The 27,205-nt window shown below is 36.9% G+C and overlaps 1 protein-coding gene across 2 annotated transcripts in view; it reads left to right on the plus strand.

Annotated features, from left to right (window-relative positions):
* COL21A1 (collagen type XXI alpha 1 chain) overlaps positions 1-19,248 on the plus strand; it is a 65,280-nt gene extending 46,032 nt beyond the window's left edge. For both annotated transcript variants that reach the window (XM_064710113.1, XM_064710112.1), the window contains 13 exons: positions 361-405; positions 749-802; positions 5,128-5,181; positions 6,484-6,537; positions 7,008-7,079; positions 10,315-10,350; positions 10,994-11,038; positions 13,112-13,144; positions 15,925-16,071; positions 16,155-16,209; positions 16,500-16,700; positions 18,149-18,226; positions 18,976-19,248. In XM_064710113.1, the coding sequence (XP_064566183.1) occupies positions 361-405; positions 749-802; positions 5,128-5,181; positions 6,484-6,537; positions 7,008-7,079; positions 10,315-10,350; positions 10,994-11,038; positions 13,112-13,144; positions 15,925-16,071; positions 16,155-16,209; positions 16,500-16,700; positions 18,149-18,226; positions 18,976-19,163 (1,062 nt within the window). In that variant the 3' untranslated portion in view covers positions 19,164-19,248. The remainder of the gene's footprint in view (positions 1-360; positions 406-748; positions 803-5,127; positions 5,182-6,483; positions 6,538-7,007; positions 7,080-10,314; positions 10,351-10,993; positions 11,039-13,111; positions 13,145-15,924; positions 16,072-16,154; positions 16,210-16,499; positions 16,701-18,148; positions 18,227-18,975) is intronic.
* The last annotated feature ends 7,957 nt before the right edge of the window (positions 19,249-27,205 follow it).

Here is a 27,205-nt window from a genome sequence, read left to right on the forward strand (position 1 = left end):
GTAGACATGGGCTACTGCAACAAAAGCAGTGGGGAACACTTCAACATTAGTGTTTCACCGTATCTCTACAGTAGTCTGCATGTTTCCAGCTGAAGCTCTTTCTCCTATGTGTTTTTGGTCCTTTGAGGGATTTTTTATTCTTGGGATTTTTTTGGTGTTGGCTTTTTTTTGGTTTTTCTTGGTTTGTTTGTTTTTGGTTTTTTTTTTGTATTTTTGTTGTTGTTTGTTTTGTTATGTTCTGTTCTGTTTTGTTTTATTTGTCCCTGCTCATATTTTGAACCCAAATCTTTTAGGCAAATGCTAAAAAATTTCTGGTGAAATTATTCCCCATATTTAAAAGATTTTCTTTTTCCTTCTCAGGGAATTCCTGGAATTCCTGGAAATCAAGGAGCAAAAGGACAAAAGGTACTATTAGTTGTTCAAAACACAGTTAAAACCTATACTATATATACCCATTCCAAACTAAGGGTTCAGGCTTAGATAAGAGTTTTCATAGTGGGGTTTTATAACATCAAATCATGCTGCAAAAGAATGGAGACAATTCATGGCACATTTAAAAATCTCTTATTAGGTTTTACTTTAACTACTCCAGAAAGAATGAATAGTTTAAAAGGAACCATGCTAATTTCCTAATACATTGAGAAACAATCTTAACTAATTAAATCTGCATAGTTAAAGAATATATTAAAAAAATGTTAAGTATACATACATTAGTCATAGAATTTTTCTCTTTATGTAAAAAATACAGGGTGAAATTGGACCGCCAGGTCAACCGGGAGCAAAAGGGTCACCAGGAGATACTGTAAGTTTCAAAATTGTGTTATTATGAACAAATAACTGTGGTGTTGCCATTCTATGCTTGTCATAAACAAACATGCAATGGTAAATACAGGAGCAAACTAGCATTTACAGGTTGGAAGGCAAGTCTATGGTAAATGTAAGTTTTTAGCTCAATGACATATTAGCAGCATGGAAATTCTGACTGAAAGCTGTGAACGGTTGTTTCTTTGTTACCTTTGCCATTAATTCAAGCTTCTGAATATTTTGACAAGAGGTGAGTTTATGTTTTTATAGGTTCTTGGATTCTGAGAATTGTTAAGAGATTGTATTTTTCAGTTTAATAACTTGCCTGTCTCATGATTGATCTCTCTCATTTTTTGAGGTCTTTCCCTATGAAAATCTTCATCAGTGAACTTCTTGACATACAGTAGTCAGGCTGGATTTCATCCATTTTGGTAGACAAAGGGGGTTCTGATGTCCCTTTGCAGTGTTAAAAGTGGAAGTAGTACATATTTACAAGGACAAATACAGAATACTCAGTGGTTCTCTAAAAGGGCCTTGATATTTGCTTCTCAGTCGTGAGTACTGTCACATTAAGGCCATCTTAGTAGCTACTTTTCCTTGCATGACAGGAATAATCTTTTCAGGGACCATTCTTTCCTACTTTCAGGGACTGCAGGGGTGTTACAGTGGCTTCTGCCTCATTTGATTGGATGAGAGGAACCTTGAAGGAAGAGGATGCCAAGGATGTCCATGTGGACCTTTTAATCCTCTGTCTTTCTTGATGACTCTCTTTAACATCCTAGCTAAGGTTATCATCCTCTAGAGTGTGTAAGGTCAGACCTGAAACCAAAATTACTTGGGCTTACATCCCACTGCAGTATTCCCTGTTCCCTGAAGAGAATCCTTGTTTGGATGGAGATTAGCAACACGTATGTTTGACCACCTTGGTATGTGCAGTCCTGTGTAATTACATGTCACTGCATGCCAAATCAGCCATCTGGGTATGAAAGTAGCTACTAACCTAAGCATCATTTACACACTGGTGTGCTGGGGTGTTCCTCATGGTATCCCTTCCCTTCCCTTCCCTTCCCTTCCCTTCCCTTCCCTTCCCTTCCCTTCCCTTCCCTTCCCTTCCTTCCCTTCCCTTCCCTTCCCTTCCCTTCCCTTCCCTTCCCTTCCCTTCCCTTCCCTTCCCTTCCCTTCCCTTCCCTTCCCTTCCCTTCCCTTCCCTTCCCTTCCCTTCCCTTCCCTTCCCTTCCCTTCCCTTCCCTTCCCTTCCCTTCCCTTCCCTTCCCTTCCCTTCCCTTCCCAATTTTTGTTGGAGACAGAAATTGTAATTAGTTTGGAATTTTAAAATCTCTGGGCTACTCTGTCACCCAGTACATTTTGCATTTCCTACACAGTATACTTACCCAGTATCCAAACAGCATCTCTTCCTTTCCTGACTACCACAGGCACAATCGCTACATTACAGCTGTCAGAATGCCTTTTTTATATAGAGTACACTGGTTAATTTTCTTTTCATGAAATTTGAGGACTTTTCCAGCTACCTTTTAAAGATCTCTGGAAAAATAGATCTCATTGACAATCAGTTATTGCAGTTGTCCAGAACAAATTTGGATGAAACACTGCCTGAACTGGAAGTTTAAATGTCCCTACTCTTAGTTAACACATAAACATTTGTTCTCTAACCTGTGCCTCCTAACTATTTTTGTTGCCTGTTACTGGCATTTCTTTCTCCATTTCTTTCTGAGCAAAGCTGAGCAAAATGCTAGAGGGCAGGCTGTATCATCAACTCCAGTAAAGCCTTGTGGGATTCCAAAGTGCTCATATTTATTTAACTCACCTACCATATTTTCTTCAAATTTTATTTAGATAAATAACATCTGGTTCATGATACACTTGAAAATAATTTATTTCTCTTTCCTGTCAATTCATTTAATGTATTTTTTTTTGTCACCTGATAAATTAAGTAGGAGATTGATGCATGGAATATGTGAATATGTTATATGGCATTAGGGAATTTAAACCAGAAAGATAGTGGGATTTTCCTTGTATTAGTCACACTGAATATGTTTGTTCCAGAAAACACAGATGGAAAGCTTGTGGATGGTCTATTAATAGCTTGGGAAAATTTTTCAGTAACAAGCTCTTCTTCAGTAATCACTATCCCTATTGCATTGCCAACACCAACAATTTATTAATTTACCTGACATATAATGTCAGCTCTTCAAAATAGGATAACAATAATATATTTTATGTTCTTGTTGTACATTTTTGTTCAGGACATTCTTTTCTCCTCTAATTTTTTATAGTTTTTAGATTATGTTCATAAGCTTTTCCTATATTGCATCTGAAAGTTTCCTTCTTGCAGTGTGCTGATTTCATTTAGTCATTTCCATGTAATTATTTAAACAAAACTAGTCAAATATGGCCTAGTAATGAAAGTGTAAAAAAGGAAACCAGGAAAAATGGACTTTATTTCTCCTTTTCCTGCAGATGTATTCTTGACCTTTAATTATACTAAATGTGTTTTCTCATTTGCCTTCTCTGGTGTGTGTTTGCAGGCCAATGTGGATACATAGCTGATTTAACTTAAAAAAAAAAAAAATAAGCTATTCTGTACCTATAGTATTTCTGCTTTGTATAAGATAAAACAAATGAGGGACATTTTTGGTGAGCATAGGCCACTTCTGTAACCCAAAGACTGATGTGGATTTCACTAGAAATGATCTAGTATGGTGGTAGAGTGTCTGTGGCCTAAAGAATAAGTTGCTATATTTATTGATGGAAAGTTTTGGTAACCAGTATTTTCTTATCATAAAGCAGGCAAGAAACATGAGTTAATCTGTGGTTAATTTGTATTAATCTTTGGTTAATAATAAAGCGCAGGTGAAATACCAGAAAACTGATAAATTTCTGAAAACAATGGCTACAGAGAATTACTTCTTGCTCTATTCTGAATTTTCTCTTCTATTGTGGAAACAAAGACACCCTTTAAGTTTTAGTTTAGTTATAAACAGATAAAGTTTAATTTTTTTTGCAAAGCTGCATTGTTACTTGTATGAGAAATTATATCTGGTTTTGATTACACGTGACTTTTGGAAGAAGTCTGAGCTGCGATAATGTCGTGGGAGTGAATTGTTCCTAACATGTATTACTAAATAGAAGGTGATTTTTTTTTTATTTATATGAAAGCAAAGATTAAATAACAGTAATAACAGTGAATTTTGAAAATATTATCAGTTGGAATAATTGATAAAATTTAATCTCTGACAAGTTAGATTTCTAGGCCTTAATTGTTTGACTTTCTGTATCATTATGCCTTTATTTTATGCTGCTCTTATTGCAGATTATATTTCACAATATTTAAGCAAGTCCAAGTATAACAATAATAATATATTGATTTTATTGAAGCATGCAGTTCTAGACTAAAAGTGAAGTGAGATGAAGTGGTGAAATAAAGAATTGTTAACACCAGATGTGGAAAATGTGATTAATGGGAATTCCTTCCTGGAAAGTATGATTTCAAAGAAGGATTTCTTTTCTAAAGTATACTTGAGACTAGCTTTAAACAGAAATTAAGGAAGTCAGCCCTTTAATGATTTAATACTCTTTAGCTCTTATTTTAGGTAGGGAACATGCCTTTATGAACGTGATTCCATTTGTGGAGTCCAAGAGGTTGTTTTGGCTTTGTACATGTGCTGAAGTGTCATGATCTGAAATGGCAGAAGCTATTGGGTTCTTGAATGAGTAGTTTAACTCTGAAGATTTTGCAGAAGATACAAAGGTGTGGCCCCAAAATTAATTGCTCCTGATAAATCTCCACAAAATTTGCACAATGGGTCAAGTTATGACAACCTTAGAGGGACATGCAGTCCCTTCAAGGTTGTCACAACTTGACTCATTGTGAGAGAGAAAGGAGAAAGAGAATTATGAAATGCCACAAATACTTCTGTTGATTTTGGAAACCCTAAACAGAACACAAGAAACTTTTGTGTCACTTTCAGTTATGACTAAGGATGCATTACAGACTGGGTCTTGAGTTGAAGAGTTTTTCTCTCATGAGTATTCCATGGCAGCCTGTTCATTTCGCCTGCATGATTTTTTTCTATTGCACAGTAGTCCTTCATTAGAAGGTGTACTGTGGTCACTCAGACCATAGAAGGTCTAAATAATCCACTGTGCTGTATCAAAACTGTAGCCTGTATAGTAATAAGATAAAAGACATTGAATTTACTGTTTAATTCACTAAAGAAATAATGATACTACTAACTCAATACCAAGATCATTATTCCTCTGTTTTAGTACAGAAACATCTCTCTTTTTTTCATAAATAAATAGGGTTTGATGGGACCCGAAGGTTCACTTGGTCTACCTGGAGCTCCTGGGCCTAAGGTAAGTGTTTGACTTAATTTGCTTGTGACCTTGATAAATGACTGCTTTGTATGCAGATTTGATCTGGGCAGTGCCAAGATTTTGCAGCTCATTTTTTGTGTATTGAATATTGGTGAGCAGCTGTATGATTTTCCCTGTGTTACCTTTTACGATAGTTCAGGCTTAAGAGAGGTTAATATAACTCAGTAAATGGTGCCTGTCATCCCGTGAGGTTTTTAGCAGTTGTGGAAATTGTCAGACTTTGTTTCAGCTTTACAGTCCTGGAAAATCTTCTGCAATGCTGGAAACCAGATAATTCTCTATATACATCTGAACTTTCCCATGTTACATTTATTTATATTTTAATTGTGTTCAATAATGTGACGTGCTGTTTCTTCCACCCAAGGAGCCAAACTTATTTCAGATGTAACTTTATTGATTGCACTGCAGCTACAGCAAGAGCTAATTTTACCAATGTTCTCAAAAGCTAAAATAAGTACTACAAATTCAGATTGGTTAGTGTAACTTCTTTATTTAATCCAAAATGAGTTTTGGATTAAATTGTAAGTAAGTATTGAATTGTATGTCCTAAAGAATATTTAGGAATACAGAATCCATTTCCCTAACTTAGCATTTACATTTAGATCTCTTTCCCCCGTACATTAATCTACATCCAAAAGTGCATATGCATTTATTTATAATTGTATACTGACAGTATCATTTTTGAAAGTATTAATGTTTTCTATGGTCAGTAAGGTTGAATACCCTTGATACAACTAAAAATTAATTAGCTGCATATTTTTTTCTGTGAAAAATGCTTTTATTTTGTATATTTATCTCACTTAGAATATAAGCTGTTTCTTAGAGAATTGCTCTTAATAAGCTCATTCTTACAGAAGTCCATCATGATGTAGTCAGTAATTCTTAGATCAAAGCAAATCCTCTTGCTGAATATATGTCTAATTCCATAGGCTGTGATAAAAGCCAGAACATACATAAGTATTTTGACTTAGACAATTAAATAAGATGGTGGAAATGTGAGGTCCGTACACACAACCTTGGTGTGACTGTGTGAGGCAAATGAGGCAGGTGGAGATGGGACAGGTGTGCAGAAGCTGGCAGATCAGGTTTTGTCATCAGTATCTCATCTTTCCTGAGAGAAAGTTAAACCTTCAGGCTTCTTGTAATGGAGAAGAACTTCAGCCTTTCAGTCGCTACCTGGGCCCATTTTAAGAGTCAGTTTCTTAGCAGTGTCTGTTTATGTTTGCTAGACATACCACATGTGACAAAACATAATGATGTATCCCTCACATTGTTATTTAGGGTGATAAAGGTGAACCAGGAATACAGGGAAAACCAGGATCATCAGGAGCCAAGGTAAATATGATTCTGGCAGTGTTCTAGTTAAAGAAGGGATTAATTTACTTCTTCTTGATGTACTAATTTTCCCTTATTTCCCCATGTTCATTAAAAGACAGTTGGTTTCACAGTAAGATATTAGTTAACATCTAATTGCATCAGAATCCCTTTGATTAATTTTATACTAGATTTTAGGCTGTGAAAATCAGATACTCATTAAGTTCAAACCTGCAAGTGTTGTTACTTGAGGTAGTTTTTTTTTGTGTTATTTTGAAACATCAACTGTTTTAAAAGAGAATAAAAATAGTTACTGAATGTGGCTTCCCTATATTCACCGTCCCTTCAAAACTCCTTCAGACATTTGAATCATCTTCAGCTGTAAAATTTCAAAATATCATAGCCAAAGTGTATCATGTGGCCTTGAGAAACATGCAGTGTGTGTTTTTACACACAGCACATCACTGACACAAAGCTATTGTATTACTCAGGGAGATCTAGGAGTACCAGGGGCTCCAGGTGAACCAGGATACCCAGGCATTCCTGGTACCCAGGGATTAAAGGTAAGTATTTTTTCCCAGTTTTACATTAATTGCATCTTTTTTTGGAAGTAATTTTCTTGTAAGTGATCATTATTTTAGAAAATCCTTTCTCTAAATATATCATTATTATTAGATAACAGTTGGACACATTTAAAACAATAATATGTCCATCCTGAAAATTTTCTTCTGAAGGATAAAGTCCTCAATGTGAAGGCATTTGTAGTGAGTTGACAGTGGATGAATGCCAGGTGCCCACCAAGCTGCTCCATCACTCCCCTCTTAAGCAGGACAGGGAAAAAAATCAAGAAAATAAGATAGGAGAAAGCTCATGGGTCAGTATAAAGGCAGTTTAATAAAGCAAAAGGAAAGACCATGTGTGAAAGCAAAGTAAAACAGAATATTTATTCTCTGCTTTCTGTCAGTATGTGTTGTCCCACACATTCCTGGCAAGCAGGACTTCAGTACACTTCAGTTTGGAAGACGAATGTCACAATAATGAAACTTCCTCTCCTTTCCTTTAGCTTTTATTGCTAAGCAGACATCTTATGGTATGGAATATCCCTTTCAGTTTAGGGAATAAGAATATCCCTTAGTTTCATCTGCCCTGGCTATGTCATAGAACCATAGAATGGCTGTGTCTCAAAGATAATCTAGTTCCAACCCCCATGTCATGGGCAGGGACACTTCCTTCCACTAGATGAGGTGGCTCAAAGCCCCATCCACCCTGGCCTTGAGCACCTGTAGGGAGGAGGTATCCACACTTTCTCTGAGCAACCTATCTCAGTGCCTCACAACCTTCAAAATAAGGAATTTTATCCTAATAAACCTAATTCCAGTTGGAAGCCATTCCCTCTTGTCCTATCATTACAGCCCCTTGTGGAAAGTACCTCTCCAGCTCTTTCCTAAGCCCCTTTTAGGTGCTTGAAGGCTGCTCTAAGGTCTCTCCAGAGCCTTCTCTTCTCTGGGCTGAGCAAACCCAGCTCTCTCAGTCTGTCTTCATGAGAGAGTTGCTCCAGTCTAATCATCTTCATGGCCCTCTGCTGGACTTGGTCCACCAGATCCATGTCCTTCTTATGTTGGGGGCCCTGGAGCTGGACGCAGGTGGAGTCTCAGGAGAGTGGAGTGGAGGGGGAGAATTGCATCCCTTGCCCTGCTGGCCACACTGCTTTTGATGCAGGCCAGGATGCAGTTGGCTTTCTGGGCTGGAAGTGCACCTTGCCGGGTCATGTTAAGTTTCTCATCTATCAGCATGAACAAGTCCTTCTCTGCAGGGCTGCTCTCAATCCCTTCTCCACCTAGCCTGAATTTGTGTCTCCACCTGAGATCTTGCCCTAGCTTGCAGGAAAAGGCAGGGATTTGGAGAGAGAGCCTTGATGTTGCAGGAAGCTCTGCTCAGCAATACCCAAAGCATTGGTGTGTTATCAACACCTTTCTAGCCACCATTGCAAAGCACAGCACCATGAGGGATGCTATGGACAAAATGAACTCCTTCTCAGCCAGACCCAATAGGGCATTAAAGAAATAGAATTAAATCAGGCATGTCACTTTCATAAGAAGAGAAAGGTTGAAGGGTAAAGAGACAGTAAGATAGAAGGATGGTGTTATGATTCAAGTTTTATGAAAACCCCATGCAGAAGTATTCCAAGAGAGCTCATGCTCTGCTCCAGAAGGCACACGTTTCTTGTATGTCCAGTGTCAGATATGCCAGCCTCATATACACGTGTTACATGTACTGGAGTACTTCTCATGTCAGTAGACACATATGTGGACATGCCTTACATTGACTAGAGAATGGATTCAGGGTCATAATAATAGTTTAATTAGTTTCATTATCACTATATATTCAATTCAATATCTCAGGGTTATGTAAAGCATGTGTACTAAGATAATATTTTATGAAAGATGATTTTGTTAAAATTTATGGAACTTCTCTAAATTTTAAACTGAAGAAGCCTTTGAAAAGGTCATTTATTTTATATGAAGATGCAAGTTAGCTGGAGTTATAAGTCCAATGACATACTGGAATTATTCAGGAAGAAAAGCACAGTTTGGGCATCTGGCAGTAAAAGTGAAAACTTTCAGCTATAGATGATTTCAAAACTTGAAACAACAGAATATTTTACTTTCAAGTACAATGCAACAAAATACTACAGGTGGCATAAATGTCTTTTATGTTCTGGGATTTTCAATCAGGTAAATATTTGCCATGGCAAAAGTCTCCTTTTCACTACTGTTCACATTTAACTAAATATTCTTTTATTTTTCACTGTCCTCCCTCCCCCCTCCCCCCCCCCAAAAAAAAAAAACCAACCAAAAACCACCAAACCAACCAAACAGGCAAAATTTTGGCTCTTGCAAGAAAGCTGACAAAATAGACCCCAAAATCTCCATTCTAATTATTTTTTTATTAAATGCAGTTTTGCACACCCCCCCCAACAGATCTGTCTTTTGTTCCATGAGCTGCTATGTTCATGGTTCAGCATTTTGATTTATGTCTATTTAGACATAAGATGTCAGAGTTAGAGTAAGAGCCATTTCCCATAACTTTGTTTCCTTTTCAATTAATGAAGAGAGATGGCCACATTTTCAGTGTATATATTTTATACCTCTGTTTTTAATTAGAGTGAATAGTTTTCATACACTGCCTGTTTCTCTCCAGTGTCAATTAGGTGGTCTTCAGACAAGTTGATAAAACTCCATACCTGACTTCTAAGCACCATTTACACCATCTGATTGCCAATCCCCTCATTATTATTAACTTTAAACATTTTGAGGCAAAAAAGTGAGTCAAAATGGAGCTTCGTCCTTAAATATTGTGATTGAATTTAAATATAGAGGTGTTTGTGGTGAAAAAATACTTTCGTGTTTTGCATAACTTGCGCATGCAGTGGTGCATTCAGCTAAAATTTAACCCATAAGAAACATTGCCTCTCTTCCTGCCTACATCCTCTCCACTCCGTACACTGAGAAGATAAAATCCTGCTAGACTTGCCACCTCATTATGTTGTATCTTTTAACTTTTTGCTTGGTATGTGAGCATCCACTTTCTTTTTGATGTTGTTTTAATGACTAAGTCCTTTCTTAGTATAGCTTTCTGGACTTTTTTGTGTACATGAGGATAAAGTGATTTGCTTTCTTTCAGTATAAGAAAGAGATAGCTGTTTCTTTTGTAATTACTGTGTTGAATTAAAGCACAGACTACATGTTTTAGAGGTGACTCATGTTTAAATGGAGACCTTTCTTCTAATTTTTACAGGGGGAGAAAGGAAACCAAGGTGACACTGGTATCCAGGTATATCAACTTTGTTTCTAATTAAATCATCTGGCATTGCTATTTATACAAGTCTTAGGTATTAATTTAGGCAGGGCTTTTTTTAAGATTAAACTCCACAGAAGGTTAACTTGAATAGCAGCAGTAACTCTCCCTCAAGGAAATCTGCATTTCTGGGGACCTGAGAAGGCTGTTGGCATTTGGTGCAGAGCTGTGTGCTCCCAGCAATGGTGCAGGCACAGGGTGCAGGTTGTGCTGCTGCCCCAGAGGAGGAATTTCCCTGTCACAGAATGCATTCTGTCCCTGCCTGCAGAACAGAACACAGAAATGCAGTCAAAGTAACTCCACCTGGCCTCTGCCTACCTACTTTACTATTAGCATGTGTGATTTTCCTCCTTGCTATCTAAAATCGTGGAAATACTTACAAGAAAAAGAAAATAGTTTTGTTATTACTTGGATCCTGGCTTGGTTCCTCTGTGTTCAGGGTAGAAATTTTGTTCTTCATGGTTTCTGCTCTGATCTCTTTGAAGAGTAACTTTTTGGGTTGATTTGTCCTGATTTAGAATGAGGTTTTAGTATTTAGCTCCTTGTGTTATTTTTTTCATAATTTAATAACATGTGCCAGATAAATCTATATTTTATAAAATGTGCTTCTTTTCTGAAGGGACTGAAAGGAGAAAAAGGAAGACAAGGAAATCCAGGCTTACAGGTACTGTTCAAACAGTGATCCTACTTCAAGAGAGCCATAGTGATCCTAGCTTGAGGCCATGATTAATATTTGTTTCTTAACACTTTTTCCATCAACACATATAGGCCTTTGCTTGAGGTGAAATATATTTATGTGTAATATGATAACATAGTTACATAAGTTGCCTCTTAAATACTCTTAGTATTTTTAAAATAACAGCTATAACATACAGAGAAGATGGAGCAGCACTTCTCTCAGCTGTGCATGCTTGAGGGAGGAGAGGAAATGCACATGAATTGGAACACAGGAACTTGATATCCAGGAAAAACATTTTGCTTTGAGGGTGGTCAAATACTGGAGCAGGTTGTTCATAGATATTGTGGCAAAACTTGTCTGAGCAACCTGTTGAATTGATCAAGCTGCATCTGTTCTGCAAAGGAAGTTGAATCCAAGGAGGTCAGTTCCAACCTACATGTTTCTGTGTTCTGTGATACTTTGAGAAACAGACCATAAGTGCATTTTTTTATTATTGTAGTAAAGCCTTCATTATAGAATATTTTTATAAAATAGTTACAAGTAATATAAAATGCAGATCACAGCAAATAGTGGCTTTTGTGCAAAGGTTATAAGAGTGATAGTTGAGATGTTAAGATTTTCATGCACTATGCTACACTTTCATACAGTTCATTACCTCCTAGACTATACTGGGAGTCATTATTGACATTTTCTGTGCTCATAAATTACAGATGTTTCCTGTTTCAGCTGTAAATCAGTGAGATCCAGTTGTTTCTCTTTAACTCTAGGCCAGTGTATTCTGATTGTGTCATAGTTGGCGATCTTGTTATTCTGCAGAAATAGCTGTTAGTATTTATAAATACTTGTTAACTGCATAATCTATGTCATGTCTGAACAGAGAAGTATTTTTCAGAGGTACATATCTAAAACTAGACTTGGAAGGAAGCCACGGTTGCTTTTTTCAGAATTACAACATTGATACAGCTGCCTGTCTAGCCAGATGGACCCAGTTCCTGGGGATTCTGGGCAGGGAATCTAGACTGCATGTTAGTTAACACTCTCAGAGATATGTAGGTTGAAAATAGTTCATTGTTAAACCTGACCACATTTTTTAATAAAGAAATAGTTTAAACTAAAGACAGGTCATTGACTTAACCAAATATAATTTCCTAGATCGACATTTTTACAATTTAAACTTTCTGGTTTTTTGGGTTTTTGTTTTTTTTTTGCAAATAATGGGCAAATTTTAATATCTTTATTATTTTAGTCATAAGGGAAAACAAAGTGATAGTGAAAGAAAACTTATTTTTTTCCAGATAGAATGATGCAACTGAATTGCTGTTTGCTTGCTTTCTTTTTTTTGGAGAAAGCTGAAAAAATAATACAGACTAAGTCTACAATTGTTTCCCATGCTTATCTGGCTTGGTCAGGAACAGAAAAAATCAGTCATGTAGTAGACAGCAAAAGATCTTTCCAAGAATTCTCAAGACTCCAAGACACCCTACAGATTTCCTTGTCCATAAGAGTGAATCAGAAAAGTGAACTGCCATCTTGCTGTGGGACGTAATGGTCAGTAACACCATTGAATCACTTGGCAGCAATGACACCAAAATAATTTGATAGCATGCAAAATCTGCCTTACCATATGTATTCTAAGGCTAATACCATCTGTATTTCCAAGGCTCTGAAATTAATTTCTGCCTAGTAAGATGGTATTAAACAGTTTGAATCAGGAGTTTACTTCTGCTAGGACACATGCTATTTCTTTTGTAAAGCAAATAAGATTTTTTCTCTTAAATCTATATTATGTTTATATGTTTATAATAGGTTTGATATATTCCCAACTTATGCTCTAGGTACATGATATTAAAGGTAATACTGAACTGTTCATTCACCCTGATATAAATTTTTTATCATTATATATAGCTTTGTTTTTTGTACTGTAGCAATCAGAGAATCTTTAAAAATTACCATTTGTGATTGATTACTGAAAACAAAGGACAAAAAATATTAATTTTTTATTCCAAGTAATTTGGCTCAACGTACATTTTAAATTTCTTTTTCATCTTATTTTTAAAGGGAGTAGAAGGATTGAGTGGAGAACGAGGAGAGGTACGTATTTTTGCAATGATAAATACAGCATTACAAAATTACTCCTTTTGTTTCTGCAAATTAGGTGATCTGTAAAATGTGTGTTTAGTCATCTGTACTCACATGTCTATAAGCAACAGGGGAGAAATTGAAAAATATCAAAGAAGTATTAGTTATAAAGAGACAGAATGAGATATACATTTCATTAAAAGTTATTAAATCCAAACGTATACTTTAAGAGAATTGAAAAGCCAAGAAACCAACCAACAAAAAAAGAAGGGATTGGTTGAATAGAGGAAATAACCAAAGACAAAGAATCATTGTGTTGCATGTTGTTTAAAAATTGGTATTTAAAGTAATAATTTTGTTGGTTATTATTTGTTTATTTCAATATTTTGTAAAATCAGAGTATACACTTTCCCATTAATCAAATTCTTCTTCAGATTTATTTAGATATTGTTTGTTCAACCTTTTTCCTTAAAGCATTCTTGCTTTATATCAGTAGCTGGATACATTAGCTGGAAGTTTCATTCTGATAATTAAATTATTTTATCCATTTTAACATATAAGTTGTTTCATATGCTTCTGTTAGGAATTCTTTAGTTGCAGTTTAGCTTATAGGTGTTTTACTAAATTATTGTCAAAAGTGGTAAAAGATTCTTTGTATGCTATTGAATTAGTCTCCTTAAGTATAAAATATTTCTACTGGAAATTAATTTAAATTATATCGTAATATGTATTAAGCTGTAATGATGTCATTGTGTTTACTTATCAAACCTACAAAACTAGTTTATTTTCCATTTCTCTAAAATATGTTTTTTGTTAGACTCTGATTTCTAATAAGTTTCTTCAGCCTGTAAGTCTCAGCACTCACTGAGCTGTTTTCCTTTCTTTGCTTTTCTTTGCCAATAGCAAGGGTCAGCAAACAAGGCCTCACATGGATGTGGCTGAGCATTAAAACACCAAGATATACTGTGGAAAATTTTCCCTCTACAGTTTCAGTTGTTTCTTGGCAAGTTCTTCAGGCAGTTCTGCTGATGCCTCCAACATTTTCTCCTGGTGTTTTTATGCTGGCTTCTTGCCTCTAATGTTGTTCTACAGTAGATGCTATTTCCCCAGTGTTCTCTGGTTCTTAATGCATTCTAGCCCCTCTAACATTTGGTTGAGCTAGCTGAACATTTGGTTCAGCTAGCTCAGCTTGCAAGTCTTTTATGCAAATATAGTCCACAGGGGTAAGAGGAATTAAAATTTAAATAGAACCAAAACAAAACCTCTTCTAGCTATAAACCCAAGATGATTTCAGACTTCAGCACATACTTTTTCTAGTATAGCCATAGGTAGCTACATAAGCACCATGTACTTATCTCTGATCCTTGCTGACTGTTTAAATGAAAAAAACACCTTTGCAATTATGTATTAAAAATGAGCAAGTACAAATCTACATGAGGTAGCTAAGAGGATCCCTTCTCTGTGACTACAACATTCAAGATGAGAATATCAAGAAAATAAATTACAACTACAACTTTGGAAGAAGTTGTATCTGAATTAATGAATGACTTTTGAAGGTATGGGCTGCTGTTCAGGTCATGCCCCTGAACTGGCCACCCTTCCAGCAGCACTCTTAGGCACTCGGCTGACATCTGTCACATTTTGTCTCATTTCTCTGTTTCGTTAAGAGCATGAAGTACCTGTCTGATTTTACAGCCTAGCTCATAAAACTGGTTAATCTGACACTGAATTTAAAGCTTGTTACCCTGTAGTAATTCATGTAGAGAATTCTGGGCATTGTTACTAATATAGACCAAGACAGGAAGTTTTGAACTTTTCTGATGTGAAGAATCTTGATAAGTACTATAGGAGATGTTACAAAGTAATATAAATACCATAATTTAAAATTCAGTGGAAGTCTATTGAGACCATATGCATGAGCATATCAAAATTCTATTATTTGCTTCAATACGTTTGTGATATATATTAGTCCTGTTCTCACAGTTCCATCTAAAATAGTTGGAAGTGGAGAAAGAAAAAATTTTCAGCAAGTGATAATATTATGCAGAAGCAAACAAGGGAGGAAAAAACTCATAAGGGAGCAAGTGTAGTATACTGACTTTAATCTTGGGCACATACTGGTGTATTGTTGGCTCCATAACAGGGAAAGTGTTCCACGTGTTCCACATGAACTATTGCAGTAGGTAATTCCATAAATGGAACCATTGCTTTGGTGAAGATATATAAAAATATTTTTCAGCATTTTTTTTACCTTTTCCAGTGAAGCAAAAAGACTACAGTTACTATAAATCAGATGGAAAAAAAGAAGAAAAAAAATCCCTAACTGAAATAAAGTATTTTTTCCTTTGTCTTATACACTGAAGATACAAGGTAAAAGGCTTTAATTTTCCAGGAACTTCAGTGGTGCCAGAATTTCACATCCAGTTTTTCTGGCCTTCTAAGAATTTTAACATACTATAAAGAAATCTTCTGATTCTGTGGAAAAAGTGAATAAAACCCTTCCTTCCATGTGTTAATAATGAATAGTAAAATGGATCTTGAAAGTTAAGAAAAGGCAATTTATTTCTAATTGTATTTGGTAATTTTATCTGAAACAGCTGCTAAGGAATCTGAAAACTTCAGTGCATTTAGCAAAATAGATCTCATCAATATCAAGTTAATTTTCATTGGCATCACATTAATTTCATGATGATCTTCAGTAAAGAGTTCTTAGAAGATGTTTGTTTGGTGCTACCTATCTTCCAAATGATCTGTGAACATACAATTGGTTTTTCATTGGTTTTTCAATCCAGAAAGGTGAGAAAGGAGATCCGGGCATTCGAGGCATCAGTGGACAAAAAGGAGAATCTGGTGTCCCGGGTTTGATTGGACCTCCTGGCCTCAGAGGTCAGCCAGGAGATAGAGGACCCCCAGGACCACCTGGATCAGATGGAAAACCTGTATGTATAGGACATCAGACTTTTCATTTTGGGTACCTTAAAAACCGGAAAGAATTGCATGCTCTGTTCTCTGTTCAATTCAGGCACGGGAATTTTCAGAAGAGTTTATTCGACAGGTGTGTTCAGATGTACTGAGAAGTAAGTTGGAAAGCTTCTTTACTGTTGTTTCCTTGTTTGAAGTGCTAAAGAAGTTTCCTGATAATTACAGAAATGCTTTTTTGAAAGCAAGTTCCATATTGCCTATTTATTCATTGTTTTCCTATATGTGTAGAACTATATTTCCACATCACAGGCTCCAATCTTTACCATCTTATTTCCTAGAAGTGTTATATTCTCTTAAGAGAGGGAACTGATTTTGTATTAGTGGTTGGGGGCAATACTTCTATTGTTGCAACACTTTAAGCAATTTTTTGTTTGAATTCTCCCAGCCCAGTTGCCTGCCATTCTCCAGAGTGGAAGACTACAAAACTGTAACCATTGTCAGTCCCAAAGTGCTCCCCCAGGACTTCCAGGCCCACCAGGTCCCAGAGGCCCTGAAGGCCCCAGAGGGTTTCCTGGCTTGCCAGGGAATGACGGCGTTCCAGGGCTGATGGGCATGCCGGGTCGCCCTGGGGCTCGTGGGACAAGAGGTACAGTGTCTGTGTGCCACGGTGCTAAAGGCCTTTATATCTTGGGTTCCTGCTTCTGGTTTTGGATGGGATTAATGCAGGGTGGAGTAAGAGAATAGCTGGGCTTGCTTGGCTGAAAGTAATTGTGACTATGGAGCAGTGTGTGGATGTTTCACCACCTTCAGAGAACGCGTGACAGGAGAGAGAATACAAGAACAAAGCCGGATAGTTATTGTACAGTTCTACTGTGGTGTACTATAAACTCTGTTCTGATCTTTTTAGAGAGTTCTTAGTCTCATGTACATGTTTCTACCTGCATTTTGATTATTTTTTTAGCTCAAATATGCGTATACATAGATTTCAAGGTATTTCCATGTCTTCTGATTTCTTTTCTTCCAAACTTGTTCATTTCTGCTTTTTTAAGAAACAGTATTCACTGGCTACTTACTAGCTGTGCTGGTTTTTGACATCCAACAAATTTTGTATTTATATTCCTTTGATTTCCTGACTTTTTTTGTCCTTTTGCTCTCTTTATCTCAAAAGAATTTTTGCTCCTTTCTTTATAAACATTCATTGGTTCTTTTTAGGCAGTCTAAGGTTTATGCTTTCAGGTAACTCAGCTGTACAAGCATTCCAATTGATTTCTGTGATGTATTTGCAGATTTTATGTTATGTATGCATATATAGTCTGGAACTAGAGCAAGGGACTGGATGGAGTCCATAATTTGGTAACTAGTAGCATGAAAATAATCAGGAAAGCTGTATGAAATAACAGCTAGCTAGTAATGTGCCAATGGTAAACAGACCAATGGTTGATAAACATTTCCTTTCTTTGTGACTTACTACCTGTGACCTAGCACACCAAATTAATTTTGTATGTAATGCTGATTTGCCTGTAGTACCTTTGTAATTTAAACTCCAGCAGGAGAATATGCAGTTTGCCTCTGGAGCTGGCACTAGCAGTTCTGGTTATTCCATAAATGTTGGGAAAATAGATAATGTATCTATGAAGAAGCTGAATTTACTGGGTTGTGCTAGTGTATTAATCTCACAATACTTCTTTGGTGGAGATTTAATTCTGCTGTGTGTGTTGTGAAACATTTTCTATATATTCTGTATTCCACAGGGATTATGCTGAAAAACTTACACCTCCTTTATACAACATATTAAAAACTTTGCTGATAGGAAGGTGATGACAGCAAATTGCTTAATTACTTATCATCTATTCCCTCAGCTGATAGTGGCTGTCTGCTTAACTGTTGCTGCATCAACTCTAAATTCAGTAGAAATTAGCATAATTTAGAACCCAGTCACACTGTGCAGGTTACAAAAAAAGGGTTGTTTTGCATCCCATTATTTGCTTTTGAAATATTACATATTAAATTCAATAAATATTATCAAATGCTGATTTCTGACTTCGTTGGATGAAAATGATGTGCAAAGATATGCATGTGTTTGGTAATTCACAGGACTGCCAGGGAAGAATGGTGCAAAAGGCAACCAAGGAGTTGGTGTTCCTGGGATCCAAGGCCCCCCAGGACCTCCAGGTGAGGGATGGTTCAGATGTGCAGATTCAGTGCATGCTAATAACTCTTTGAAGTGTGGTTTAGAAAAAATGTTGATGTAATTTCAGAAAACTTGCCTACTTTGTACACATTTTACTTACCAAATATATTTTAGGGTAATGCCTGTCACTTGCATCACTTGCACCTTATAAATTGCCATATAATAATTATTTAATATAAGACAGGTCCTGTAGGAGATTGATATCTGAGACTGCTGTTTCATGATAGATGGATCCTGAAGTCAGCTATATCTGAAAACTGAGCCCTGATATAATCATGTGACTTTTAAGGATTGCTTAATGAGGGAAAATATTCTTCACAACATTAGTATATGCATACGACATGTAAAGTTGGGCATTTAGAAGATATATTAGGGCCCCATCCAAAGGCAGAGAAACAAATAGAAATAGAGGGACTGATTCTTGCCATGGTGGTACCAGATAATATGATAAAGTAGAATAGTGTACTAAAGCAGATTTTCATATTCTCCTTTAAAAGCTATCTTTATTTAAAGTGGTTTTAATGTGATTTAAAAAAATCTTTATAAGATGTCATGTCGTTTATATAAATATATAAGCAGTTTGTAACAAGAAGTGTCTTTTGCAGGAAATGAAGTTTTCTTTATCTGCATACTTTACCAAAGAGCAGGGGTATTGTGGATTCATACTTGTTCTTTTTAATTTTAATAGGAATGCATTTATTTATTTATTTACTGCATGTGTGTTTTTAAGGTCCTGAAGGTCCACCAGGGATGAGTAAGGAAGGCCGTCCTGGAGAGCGTGGGCAGCCTGGTAAAGATGGAGACCGTGGCACTCCAGGAAGGCCAGGACCAGTTGGACCCCCTGGAATTTGTGACCCATCACTGTGTTTTAGTGTAATTGTGGGGAGAGATCCATTTAGAAAAGGACCAAATTATTAATTTGTGATATGATACTTTAGAGGAATAGTTACGGTGCTTATCTTTCATGGTCTTTCAAATCTCAGGAAGGTGACCAGCAATAATCCCATAAGAAAGAACAAAAGTACCTCTGACATTAAACGCATTATAAATAATGATCTCAAAGGTTATACATTCCTTTAGACAAGAAACTCCAAAACATTTGTAACTTTTTTTATACCTTGCACTGGTTGAATCTCAAGTGTTTTTAAAGAGATTATCAGTTTTAATAGAAATAAAATTAATATTTAGTATTTAGTATTTAAGTGTCCTATCATTCTCCTTTTACCTCTCTTTACCAAAGAATATCCTTTGCAAAATTGCTGGAAACACCACTGGGAACAGAATTAGGTCTTAAACAGCATTGGTCAGGTATAAATAACTGTGAAATTTTTCACATGCAGCCAACATACATACTATTTGATTTTGAAAGAATGGGGCTGACTTTGACTTCATATGTGCGCAAATTTCATTGTCTTATGTCCATTTCATATGTCATTGCTCCAGATGTGAGTGAAAACATGTTACCAGATTTTTATGAATTAAGACAGATACTTGGACACATCACAGGGGAAATGCCACCTGTCTTGCCATACAGCTCTGCTTCAAACCCAGGTCAAATGCAGAGGTAGAACTACAGGTCCAAGGGCCAAGGTTTTATTGAAGATGGTACTGTCAAATGTGACATGTCAAAAGTTTCCATGTGGGTGATTCAACTTATATGAAAATAGCATTAAATATAAAAAATATTAAAATCCTGACATAGCTGGCTTTAGCTGTGATTTGAGAAAATTAAAGATTTAAAAATGTTTGCACAACCCCAATGTAACAGTTCTGTGTAATGAAGTATCAAGTTATATACTCTTTGCTGATTCTGCTCACGGACTGTATTACCAAATGGAAGAAGCAGGTTTACAAGGTGAAAGGTCTAACTGGTGGCTGACAAGCTGCAATGTTTGTTATGCTGTTTTCTTTTTCATTTTAAGCCAGCTGTCTGTAATTTTCATTGTATGCTTTGCTAATGAAGTTTATTGCTTGCTTTTACATAAAGAGCAAAGGCACAGTTCCCATGAGAATTTAAAATCCATTTCTTAAATTAAGGCAGAGTCCTGTATTAAGTTAACTTGTGCTTCATAAGTCATTTTTTCTAATGTGTTGTTTTCCTGTTGTCCTACTATCAGAGACTGTTAATATGTTTGACATTCAAGGTAAAATAAAAGACACACTTTCCAATAAGATGTATGGTTGAGTGAATTATGAGTCTGAGAGGAGGCAAAACCAAGACCAACCAAACAAGTGCAAGTCAGAAGGACCTCTGACTACAGTGAATACAAACAGAAGACCAGAGTTCCCTAATTATAGAAAAATCCTCTTGATTTTCAGCCAGTCTGATTGGTAGCTTTGTTTCTGATTTCATTTGATCAAATTAACACATATATCAAGCTTTAATTTTAAAAGTAGTGGTGGTTTCATCACCCCATTAGTCCTACTGGAGGGTTGTTTCTGAGTGACTGACTGAGGATATACGAGGAATTTCCAGTTTGCATCTATTAATTGCCCCTTTCTTGTAGTTTTTTATATGTATGACCAATTTCTATTTGAGCTCAGCTTTGGTTTTCTGTCTGCATTTCTGTGCACTGGTGCAGTTCCCTTATAGTTCTTGACAGGTGTTTGTCTGCTTTTCCAACTCTGGAACACTTCTCTTTTGAACAGACTCGGAAGCTCACAGTTCAGCCAAGGTGGTCTCTTGCTCTGCCTACTTCTCTATCTTTAAAGGAGATGAACTATTTTTGTGCTTCCAGGAAGAGAATTTAAGAAAAACTCCTGGCATGGTCTAGCTCCTTTATCCTTCATGGAAGCTTCCCATGAAATCCTTCCCAATTTAGGTCTGAGAGAGCTGAAATTTTCTCCTCTAAAATTTAAAATGTTTTTTCCCCTACTGACCTCAGTGTGCTCCATTTCCTCCTGTTTGTTCCCCAGGCTGTCTGCATTGATATGCATACACTAGAGGGGGTTGGTCTTCTGGCTGTCATCTTGTCAGGCTGCTAAGGCACATTTGTCTTAATTTTTTTTTCCATGCAAATAAAAAAGATAGTTACTTATCCTCTGCTCCTTCTGGTATCTAAAGTAGCTCAGTCTGGCCTAGCATGAATATTTCTGTACAGTGCTGCTCAAAGAGTACAATCTAAGCTAGCTATAGCTATAAAACAAAATCTCATGTTGGACCCATTTCATTTTGTATAATAATATGGTAAGAAAGACTGAGTTAATAAACTAAATAATTAAGAGGCTTCACTGAATGTAAAACCAAATTCAAAGCCTTGATCTGCAAAAGGGGGAGATTTGATGCTCTATTTGCCTACACTCCTGAATTGTTTGGATGCTTTGAGCTTTAGTGCTGCTGGATCTCTGATATTTTGCTCTGAATTTGAGTCTGTGAAACTGTGGCATTTTTACAAAAAATTATTTGGTTTTGACAAGCTGGAATTTTCCAGAAGACATGCTAGCCATCCAGTCTGTGCAGGTGCCTTTAAGAAAATTAGTAGTAGTAGCTTAAATACATGGAGACACTTTGGAAATGTAGTTCTACATTATTAAATGCCCAGAGCTCTATAGGAAGTATCTTCCATCCCAGTGAAATGCATATGTTATAGCCTAGGAACCTGTGATTTCAATTATTCCTCCTTAAAATTTTATCAAGCCAGAATTTAGCAGACATCATAATCATTGAATTTCCTGACTTCATTTGATATAGTGGGATTATACAGCAGTGTAGGTGTGTCCAAGATTGTATCTTGATTGGATCTTTTAACCGAGAATGTGAATATATTTCCAGATCTTCATCTGATTCTACAGTAAGAGGTTAAACAAATGGTAGAAACTTGAGTATTATCAGATTAATGATCCACAGGAGAGAGACTTCTATTTACTGATGATGCAAACTACATGAGGTTCTTGCAGATGTTAATCTTCAGTCAGAAGCTGTGAATTAAAAAGATCACAGTGCAACATGTCACCATCTCTGATATTCTCTGGAAATAATTACTAGAAACTCTGTTAACTGACATTTATTTACTCTCCTGATGATAGTCTTAAAACTGGATCTTGGGCTAATTTTTAAGCAGAGGGCAAGATTAAAAAAAGGTCTGGATTTTTTTTTGTATCATTTTGCTAACTTTGAGTTAAGAAATATCCCCTCTGGTTGTCTAGTGCCTGTTGGTGTCAGTAGAGGAACTATGATTCACTTTGCTAAATTTTTGATATGGCTTCAACTCCTAATATCTCTGTGTCCATAAAATAAGATTTAATATTTACCACTTTGCTATGCTCATTGATTGCTATTTTCTCTCAGTTTCTTAGGCATGTACTTGGACTTAAAGACGCAGAATGGAAAAGTATTACTGTGGGAACTGGATTTCTTAATGAAAGCCTAATGCTGTATGGATGGAGCTCAGCAATTTTGACCTCTGAGAATCATGATCTTAGAGAAGTTTGGAGTAAATACATATGGAGTGATGTGTCTATATATAAATAGATATGATTTATCAAAAGACCAGATGTCACAGATGGTTTCCACATGTGCAGATTTATTTGGTAAATATATACCTGTATATATCATGTGTGTATATGTGTATATATCTGTGTGTGTGTATGTCTCATTCTCAGTTCTTCATTTGTTTAACTGAAAGATATCATAGTCCTACAAATAAAAATAAAAAAGTAAAATCATAAAATCATAAAGTGGCTTGGGTTGGAAGGGACCTTAAAGTCCAACTTCCAGCCATGGGCAGGGACATTTCCTTCCACTAGGGCATCCAACCTGTCAGGGATGGGGCATCTGCAACTTCTCTGTGCAACCTGTTCCAGTGCTTCACCACCTTGACAATATTTCTTCCCAACAATCCCAATTCTCTTAATCTCTCTTCATAAGAGTGATGCTCCATCCCTCTAATCATCTTGGTGTCCCTCCTTTGGACTCACTCCAACAGGTCCTTGTCCCTCCTGTGCTGGGAACCCTGCAGGTGGGGTGTCACCAGAGTGGAGCAGAGGGGCAGAATCCCCTCCCTCACCCTGCTGACCACGCTGCTCTTGGTGCAGCCCAGGGCACGTTTGGCTTTCTGGGCTGCAAGTTGGCATTGCCAGGCCAGCCTCTCATCCACCAGCCCCCCCAGGCCCTTCCCATCAGGGCTGCTCTGGATCTGCTCATCCCCCAGCCTGGATTGATACTGAGGGTTCCCCTGACCCAGGTGCAGCACCTTGCACTTGGTCTCATTAAACCTCATGAGATTGTCATGGGCCCACTTCTCGAGCTTGTCCATGGCCCTGTGGATGGCATCCTGTCTTTCTGAACTGTGCAGTCTAGTCTGGAAAGCTAGTCTTGTAAGAAATGAACAATTTCAGTCCTTCTACTGCTTCAGAGCCAAGGTGTCACTGTCAGCTTCAGGAGTAGTTAGCATATGTCAAGGTTGGTTGGCCTTTCAGAGGAGGAGCTGAGAATTGCTAGCTGTGCATCTTTCAGAACTAGAGAACCTCATTTGTGTGAAAACTCAAGGTGCATTAAAATGAAATTTCAGCACATCTGACTGTCCTGGCAATGAACACTCACTATGGCTCACATGGATTGAATCAAACCTCTGTGAAAAGATACTGTAAGTTTTTCCTGTAGGGGGAACACAAAGGTGATAAATCACAATACCTGATAATCCATAGTCAGCAGAGACCATAAACTCCTTTAAGAGCTATTGCCTTCTGGAGTGCTATTGAAATGTTCAAAACTTGAATTAATATAAAAACAAATGGTAGGTTATTTTCTTCTGTTGATAAGCAGGACTTTCTCATAGAGGACATCATCTATGTATCTTGGAGAATTTAAGTCCATTTTTACAATGGGGAAATCATTACTACATGGTTTCTGATTTTTTTTCTTTACAAGCATCTCCCAGTATTTGCATAGAAGTGGTTTTTTTGTATCAAAAAAATATTCTGGTTGCATTCCAGTATATTGTATTATTCTGTGTTATGGTTTTCTTTCTTGGCACAAAATGCAAGCTCTAGATGTTTTTTCAGGTCATACTTGGCCACTCAGCTAACTCTCCTGTGGGTATCTTGGCAGGTTGAAGCTCCTTGGTTGTCTGCGATAGGCTTAAAAAGCTAAAGTGCTCTGTATTGATTTTCTGACACTTTTCCCCAGTTTTATGCTTATAAAAGTATGTAGTAACCACTTAAGGAAAAGGTAGGTGAGAATTCATCAGAAGATGTAGCCATTTGACAGTTACAACATCATATGGCCATAATGCTTCAAAAATATCTTTCTCATGTTGGAAGTGCGTAACTCCAGAGTGTTTAATTTGTTGTTTTCTGATTTTCCTTTTTTAAAACATGTAAAAAAACATCATAGTATCTCTGGGAAACATTGAAATCACATATTGGATATAATGCAAAAAACTCCCAGTAATGCAGAGAACCTGTGTTTCAAATAAATAACATTATTGAACTGTTGAAAAATGTAATGCTACCTGAGAGATGGAGAAAAAAAAAAGCTCTCTTCTAACTGGGACATGGCTCTTCAAGGTGTGTAAGATGGGGATGATACCTTTAATGTAGCAAAGATGGATCCTGAAGGAAAAAAATGGCTTAAGCAGTACAAGAGTCTGGGTAGCAAATGAAGGGGAAGAAATAGGTCATCCACTTTATTCCTTCATTCTAATATAATATGTATTGAATGAATTGTGCTTTTCCATGTCCTTATCAAAAAAAATTATGGGAAAGTACACTGTGGGTATAGCACCTCTCTTGATATGAAGGAACAGACCTCCCTAAAGTGACAGCTCATGATGAATGTGTCAGTGATGAGCACCAGCAGTCTCTGACAGCTGGGACCAAAGGTCTGGATGAGAATTCAGGATTATAATAACTGTCTCACCCTGATACTATCTCCTCCTCTGGAAATTGGCAAGCAAATGCTAGCACTTAACAGTATTTGTGTTATGAAAGTTTAAAGATATTTTTTTATGTACACGTTAGTCCTTTTATAATGCTTGTCAGGGAAAAAACCCCAAACCTAGAACTGAGGAAAAAGAATGTGGCTTTGTGTGTTGTGGTCACATAAATCTTGTACCGAATATCCAAAGTCATCTGTGCTCAGGAACTGGGCTGCTTTGCCTTTCTGAGGAAGGGGCTTAACTGGCATTCCCCCAAAATAAATAAATAAATAATAAAATCCCCCAAACTTAATTTTTTCTCTTGCACCAGGGTGTCTGTTGCACTCAGGAATACAACAGGCAGCAGCTTTCTCAAGGGCAGCTCATTATTGCTCAGGCTAACAGAAGCAGTGTTCAGAGGTCATTTACTGTTCAGTATTCACTGTAACCAGATCACTGCTAAATTATGAATCAAATTATTGTTGGAGGTGCCTTCCAACAGGTATACATACCCCTGAGCTCATATAAAAGCTGGAGGTACCCACAAAATACCAACTGGCAAAAGCAAACAGGTATTAAAAGTTACTATCAATGTTTCTTTAACATGTAGATGTAGTAGATAATAAATAGGAAAACTTACTTTTTTGGTAGATAAATTCAGGCAGTGTCTGTCATGAGAAAGAAAATTTTATATAGCTCAAAATAGAAGTAGATTATTATCATTTTACTTCACAATGACATCGCTACCTAAAGGATGCCTTTGTAATTCATTCATACTGGCAAAGGCTTGAGAAACCTTGGAGTAATATTTTGATGGTAACTCATGAGTCAATCTTTTTTCTTTTTCCTCTATCTGCAATGAATGTTTTTTTCTTTAATCTCACCTTCATTTTATTTTCTTTTTTTTTCTTTTTGACTACATTTCTTTTTAACTACATTTCTGTTTTTGTTAAGCTTTTGTTCTGCTTTTGTCATGGCACAGTCTGTATGTGGCTTTATCCACATCTTCCTTCTACTTCAGTCTCTTCTGCTGTGTTTTCAATGCTCCTGTAAACAGGAGGTGCAAAAGCCATCTATTTCCCTGGATCCTGAGGAATAAAGGGAGTTACTGGCAGACCTGCAGCCTGTTGAGAGCTGTGTGCATATTCCTTTGCTACCATGGGATTGTTCTCTCTGGTTGCAAAGTTGAGTGAGAGAGAAAAGACTGCCTGGAGGGCTGCTGAGCAGGTCTGTGAGCAGGACTCATGGCACCAATACTGTAAAGAATCTTTGTGTGGTGGGAGAGAGCTCTGAGATATTGACAGGGGAAACCTTCTGCCTTGTGTGTCTGTTACCAGAGCTGGAAGGACGTGGTAATAAAAATAGTGTCTCTTAGGACTAAATTCCTTGCCTGTTTGAACTTGGTTTTCCATGTTGTCTAATCAGCAAATACAGCTCAAGCCCTTGACCATGTGTCCATTTCTTTACTGTTTAAAAACTGAAACCGAATATTTGTTTTATTAAACAAGTTAGAGTTGGTGGGAGATATGATTAGGTGCAATTGAATGGATTGCAATCTTATTTTCCAATATAAGGTATATAAAGTGTTCACAAGTTCTCTTCAGTTTAGTTAGAGAAAACAATGCTTTTCCAGCCTGATAACCAAGGACACCATTGCAGCTTCAGGCCCAAAAAGTATAAACGACAGCAAATAGAGGAGAGCAATCTGGGAGGATGAGACTTCATCACCTGAAGATGTAATTGGACAATTAACCCCAATATGTAAATGAACCAAAACTTATAAAAGTGTGAAAACATGTGACCCATCGTCCAGCTTGGGTGTAGTGTCAGCCAGGCTCTTGTACTGCCCAAGGTGCGTCCTTTGAAGACCTTTTAATAAATACCTACTTTATTCCTTTAGCTCTGCCCAGCCTCTGTTCCAGGTGGCCTCTCAAGGCATCAATATAATCACAATGCAAATATGAAATGGAAGTGGTGGGGCACTGGAACAGGTTGCCTGGAAACTTTTGGATGCCTCATCCTTGGAAGTGTTCAAAGCCAGGTTGGGTGGGGCTGTGAGCCTTGGGCATGGACACCTTTCACTAGACCAGGTTTTTGGAGAGT

Source organism: Zonotrichia leucophrys, chromosome 3 (assembly GCF_028769735.1).
Source record: "Zonotrichia leucophrys gambelii isolate GWCS_2022_RI chromosome 3, RI_Zleu_2.0, whole genome shotgun sequence".
Lineage (NCBI taxonomy): Eukaryota > Metazoa > Chordata > Aves > Passeriformes > Passerellidae > Zonotrichia > Zonotrichia leucophrys.